Source organism: Glycine soja, chromosome 18, assembly GCF_004193775.1.
Source record: "Glycine soja cultivar W05 chromosome 18, ASM419377v2, whole genome shotgun sequence".
In the NCBI taxonomy this organism is placed as follows: Eukaryota; Viridiplantae; Streptophyta; class Magnoliopsida; order Fabales; family Fabaceae; genus Glycine; species Glycine soja.
The window spans coordinates 46,831,825-46,838,138 of record NC_041019.1 but is presented as its reverse complement, the minus strand read 5'-3'; the positions used below and the strand labels follow the sequence as shown (position 1 = coordinate 46,838,138).

General features: G+C 32.6%; 1 protein-coding gene across 2 annotated transcripts; it reads left to right on the top strand.

Moving 5' to 3' along the window:
- Nucleotides 1–1,710: 1,710 nt before the first annotated feature.
- LOC114395395 lies at nt 1,711–4,230 on the top strand. Of its 2 annotated transcripts, none has more exons than XM_028357168.1 (2): nt 1,711–2,396; nt 3,797–4,230. In XM_028357168.1, exon 1 carries the CDS (start codon nt 2,025–2,027, stop codon nt 2,361–2,363), a length of 339 nt encoding a protein of 112 aa, XP_028212969.1. In that variant the 5' UTR covers nt 1,711–2,024; the 3' UTR covers nt 2,364–2,396; nt 3,797–4,230. The 2 variants fall into 2 exon arrangements, with proteins under 2 accessions (XP_028212969.1, XP_028212968.1); XM_028357167.1 differs by having other exon boundaries at nt 1,715–2,396; nt 3,802–4,230.
- The last annotated feature ends 2,084 nt before the right edge of the window (nt 4,231–6,314 follow it).

The following is a 6,314-nucleotide window of genomic DNA, read 5'->3' as shown; positions in this document are numbered from 1 at the left end:
CTCCTTCTTCCTATCATTCCCTATGAACTTCCATTCGGTTTGCATTCCTACTTTTCTAATTTCAGCTTAGCTTTTTTTGGAAGAATAGGCAATGCTTGGCTTTGGCAAATTTCATCTCCCTCAGCTTGCTCAGTCACATGTTATTGGACTATTGCTTTTTTATTTTGTTCAATTCCTTTTTGAATTTATATCTCAAAAGAAATTCAGAAATTGGAAAAGCAAATTGTTATAATAAATGTACTATTTGTGATGATAAATCATGATAACCGATAGCTTGCAAGCCTCTTAAAAGGAGTACATTAGAAGTTAGAAATGTATGCATATAATCTTTTGTTCAAATTGATGTTAAATTGGTTTTCCAGGGTTACGAGGGAAATATAATTGAACATCTCTCATTATTCAAACTAATGTAAATAATTGATTTTAAATAATCTTAATTCGGTACACCGGGTAAATAAAAGACCACTGATGATTACCCACATAGTGAACTTGATCCAAATATATAAAATAAAACTTAATAAGACCTATTAAAAAAAATCAAACTTCCTATTAACAAAACAGGACACGAAATGATTCAATACTAATAATTAATAAAATAAGTAATTCAAGAGTTTGGGTTCATAGATATTAGTATGTAAAGATATATACCCATTAAAATCTTAGTTTGACAGTCCCGTGCATTGCACGGGCGATTAACTAGTATGGTAACAAAAAGAAAAAGAATCTACAAATCGTGATGGGGAGAGGTTGGTGTTGCTGCTGGTGCTTGATGGCACGTGCTCACTCCCACACGTGGTGCCACGCAATGCGCTTACCTTAGCAGTGAGCATTAAATTAAATGGATCAATACCCTTTCATACGTAACTCAAATGCACAGAATTTCTCCGGGTAACATGTCTATTAAAAACTTTAAAGGTTACTCTTTCGTATATAAGCATAAGTTTATTACAAAGTTCAATCAATTTTAGTTGTAAGTTAAAAATCTTAATTTTTCAATGAATTTTAGTTAACATATTGTTCTCCTGAAATTTAACACTTTTTCAACAAACTTTAAATTATTAAAAAATAGCATTGACCTATCTAATACTACATCCATCCAATCGGTTAGGTTAACACCACTATCGCAAGTCATAAACACTATGTAGTGTCAGCAAACCATTGCAAAGTTAACACATGAAATAACAACTAAACAATTCTTCACTAAAAAAAACTACATTTTTTTGAAACCGTTAATATTTATTTTTTCAAATAACTAATTATACATTTAAACTTATTTTAACAAAATAGCTATAACTATTCTAACCAACGTGAATATCTGTACCAAAAAAACCCGACGTGAATATGAGGTATCCTATTCTCTTTTTTGTTTTTTCCCTGCATTCTTTTTCAAAAATAACAAGCAAATCATACAAAAAGAAAAATAAAAAAAATGAAACAAAAGAGGGTGAAACGGTAAACTGAATAAGATGAGGACAAGCTTGACGTTGAAGTATACCCAAATTGCCTGCAATTGGCACAAGCACGCATTCACACAGTAATCAAACTCTGGCCATTGGATAAAGATCAGATGATTCATACTTTATGTTTATAAATCAGATATAAAACAAATTTAAGATCTGAACCATTCAATCTTCATCAAAAAATTATAAAGCAGTACCTGCATGAATGTGTGTGATATGCAAGTGCACCGAATCTATGTCCCCTTCAACACAATCAACCTACCAATAACAATAACAAGTCCAACAACAAAAGTTGCAAAACCAAGCCTTCCTTTCCTTACTCACCTCAACAACATCACAATTCCCAACACAACACAATCTCTGAACCCTTCCTTCAGTGGTCCCTACTATTCCCAACACCCCATCAACACGTTCCTTCCAAAATCCTCACTTTCAGGAAACTCACTCTTCATCTCTTTTCACCCCAATCCCTTCAAACTCACCCCCACAAATTTTCACCTCTTTCCCCAACTGGGTTCTCATAAAAATCTGTTTTTTTTTTTTGCCTATGCTTTTCTGAAAGCCATGAATTTCAGGAGCTTGGAGGAGTTCTGGGCCTTTTACGTGAACCAGCATTCGAAGCCTTCCACGAGGAGGTGGCACTTTGTGGGAACGCTCTTCAGTATTTTCTTTTTGTTCTGTTCAGTTTTCTTCAGCTGGTGGTTCTTGTTCTTGGTGCCCTTTTCTGGGTATGGATGTGCCTGGTACAGTCATTTCTTTGTGGAGGGGAATGTTCCAGCCACTTTTGGACACCCCTTTTGGTCACTCTTGTGTGATCTCAAGATGTTTGGGTTGATGCTTACTGGGAAAATGGATAGAGAGATCAAGAGGCTTGGCAAAAGACCTGTGCTGCAAGTGTTCTGATTTCCATGTTTGGATTGGTCCCTTTTGTTTGAGGTGAGTTTACATGAGCCTTTATGTGTGTGTAATAATTTTGTGTTTCAATGCTTACTTTTTTCTTTTTCTTTTTTTACATTATTTTCTATGAACTTACAGTTTAATTTTTTTTACTAGATTAGTTATTGTAAAAGTCTAACAATCTTATTATACATGACACTTTGTGATAACATTGTACATTGTAGATACCATTGTTTTTTCCATTAACTTTATTGGCTATATGGATGATTTTGCTGAAATTTATTTGCTCAATTTGCTGAAATATGTGGATGATTTCATTAACTGGATGAACACCACTTGTGTGAGTTTGATGGTGCAATTTGCTGGATTAAACGACTTTGGTCTAGATACATACATGGATGTTGAAATTGTGTTGATAATGCCTGCATTTTCTGAAAATCAAAGGCAATAACATTTCCTAAGTAGACACAATACAGTGTAAAAACATAGAAGCAGTATAAGTTGATGTTTACAATTACATATTTCAGATAGAAGTTTATGAAAATCCTTGCCCAACAGTGTAACATGATTTACTCAAAGAATTTACTCTAGATAATTCCACAAGATATTAGAAGCTTATTCCATTGGATAGTGGCGACCATCATAACCTTGAAAAGATTGCACATGCATGATGTGCTAAGATTTTACTTAACTTAGCTTCTACGTTACTAATGGTATTTTCCTATTAAAATTCTTTACGCAAGAGGTTCAAAAGGGTGTAATTTTCAGCTTTATATCTCTTTCTATGAAGGTTTGGATAAATGCGAAAGTCCCTTAGTGCATTTTCTTCTGCTTAAGTATGCTTTTATCAAAGAAACCTGAATAGTTTTGTAATGACCTTGTAAGAAATGAAAGAACCCTCATTTTGAATGGCATTGCAGAAGACAAACAATTTGTCTTATTACATTCATAGTGAGAACTTCTATATCCAATTAGATAAAACAACTGTTAGAGCTACTGAATTGCCATTTGGTCATCTATAAAATAGATTTATTACCTTTAAATAATGTTTGTGTAAGGATTGTTTTAAGACCTCTCTTTGGTGTTCTTCCCATGATTTTGAATTTCCCTTACTAGTCTGCAGAGATTGAAGACATATTTTGCACCGATGACCTATATTTGCTTATTATTGTATTTGTGTGTATTAGAGTTTGAGTATCCAAGGAGAGTTGGAAAAAGAAATTGAATTCTGAAATTGAAACTCGATCAATTATTAACTGAATGAGTGTAGGGCAAACATTTAGCAAGCAAGAAGCTTGTCATAGATGCTTGCTAACTATAACAGATTACCAACTGATTATTGAGTCCTAGAATGTTATATGGACATTATGTATCATGTATGTAGGTTTGCTAATTTATGTTATGATTTTGAAATATGAAATGTTTCTGACCAACACCAGTACAGGAAATATTCAAGTGCAAATGCATTTGTTGAAGCTCATCAGTGGGGATGATGGTGCTTTGTGATTGCTTGGCTTGCCAATCTTTGAGAAGCCCGTGTTATGTTCAAAATTCAATAGTATGATATGAAGTGTGCATGACACCAATCAGGTAGACTTCAGTGATCTGGGATACCCGCATGTAGTCTTGTGACATGCCATGGTATTTGCATGGTCTATGTGTATATTGAAAGTTGAAACATTTGTTGCTGTTTGCTAGCAATAATTACATCTCAATTCAATAAAACCTACCATAAGTTTGGAGTTTCCCAGCAAATTTTGCTTATACATGTAGTTTGCAAACTTGTTTGTTGGCAAATTCATAGGAAATAGATAAATAAGCAAGCATGTCTTTAGAACATCTAATAATTATATGAAAATTGATTTAGAGTGTATATAACCCTCCAATCTATTGATTGTTTCAACATTTCTTTAAAAAAAAAACAGTAGAATGCTCTTATGCTAACACTTTTTTTCACTGTTTTGAATTGGTAATTATATGAAAACTGATTTAGCATGAATATAAACATCCAATCTTTAGAACATTTTCTTACTGTTCCTTGAAAAGATGGTAATGGCACAAAAACAATGCCAAACATCCAAACAGTGGAAGGACAATAAAGTGTTTAAAAGAGTTTGTAGTATTACATATGAAGGAAGAAATCATCAGAAAAATACAGTTTATTGTTGTCAACCAAACCGTTGATGTGGCCCTTACCCCTTGGCAGCTAAGTTCAATGTTATCTGGTAGATTAGGTAATAGATCTGGTCTTTCTTTCTCCTTGATAGTAAATCTGGTTAGATCTAAAGAACTAAATAATCTGGTTCTGAACTTACTGTGACATTGTAACATTATTTCTTACTTGATTACGCAATCTCAATGCATGAAATATGGTATAAAGCAACTTAGTATCGACGAAAAGCTGTTTCAATGAACAAATTTCATATATATCCTGCCTTGTGGGGGTGACGAGGAGTTGAGAACAAAAGGCATAGTTTGTGACAATTAGATCAAGATGACCCCTATCACCTACGTTTTCTACCAAGACCATGCTATATGTGTTAAAGAACAAAGAAGGGTTTTTTTTTTTTTTTTTTATTCTAAGGTATCCATTTTCATGGAAGTTGATCAAATAAAAAAAGTATTTGGATAAACAGTTCAATTAAACACTAAATATTTGTATTAAACGAGAGCTCATTCATGAATTTAAATGTAAAATATATTAAAATAAGTTTAAAATCTTTATATAGATAATTTATTTTATGAAGTTTATTGAAATAAGATATAAAAAATATTTATAAAAATGTTGATCAGAGAGAAATTGAGTTCCAATCCTTTAACTAAAGTCTCTATTCAAGTTTTGTAAATAGAAAAAAAAATAATTGGAGTGAAAGATTAAAAATAATAATCCGTCAAGTTTTTTGATAAAAATTAATTATTAATAAAATCAATAAATATTTCACTTATATAACATTTAAAAAAAGTCAAACTATTTTAGTAGATCCAAATAAATTCATATTCACATAACTTTCCAACAATAATTAAACCTCAAGTTTTTCTATGATGCACTATTGTAACTTTTTTATATTTATAAGAATCAAAGATAATATCAAAAGATTTATATCAATTTGCATATTTTAATTAATTAAATTAGAATCTATCAATAGCATCATGTAATTTAAACATCTTTTAAAAGTACCTTAAAAAATTAGTGTGTTTTTTGTTCTAAGAATAAAATCAACTTTATTTTCTTCAACCCATGTCATTCAAACACAAAAGGAAAAGCCAAATTCATTCAAACACAAATCCTTTTATACTTTCATAGATTCATCCATCTCAGCCCTAATTTGGCGTCCCCGCTCTCCTCGTATTGTTGATACTCTTCAATAACCCCTCCCTTCTTCACCTTGGAAACACTCACATTGGAATCACACTTTGTGGCTTCAACACCGCATGCACCAGTGACTAGACACAACAGAAGCGCTGCACAATGTCTTCTGCGTCCAGCATCTCCCATTTTCTTCCTCTTTAATTGCTTCTCTCATAAAATTTCTCCCATCGGTTTAAACAATTCCCTCAGGTGCCCATGCATTAGTGTCACAGTTTTATAGATATATAAGAAAAGAGAGAAAATCAAACAATCAAAATTCGTAAACACTCTTTCAAATTGATCCCATCACTCCACCCTATTTGAGTAGATATTAAAAATCCATAGCCAAACCAAAAACGCGCAAATCAACCAGAAAGCAAACATAAAAGAGGTCAAATTAATTGTGGCAGAGAGGAAAAGAGGAACAAACAAGTGTGAAAAAAAAAAAAACATTTTGTTGGTACATGATTGTTTGAAAAGGGGAAAAAAACTATCACATCACGCATCTACAACGCTAGATTCACTGCAAGGCAACGACGACAACTACTTTTTACGCCTTCGCCCCATGAACACGTTCCCGTTGGGTCGCATAAACTGCCATGATTTTT

Bases quoted from the DNA above. Each gene is read 5' to 3' on its own strand.
- LOC114395395 (XM_028357168.1), top strand. From the start codon at position 2,025: ATGAATTTCAGGAGCTTGGAGGAGTTCTGGGCCTTTTACGTGAACCAG.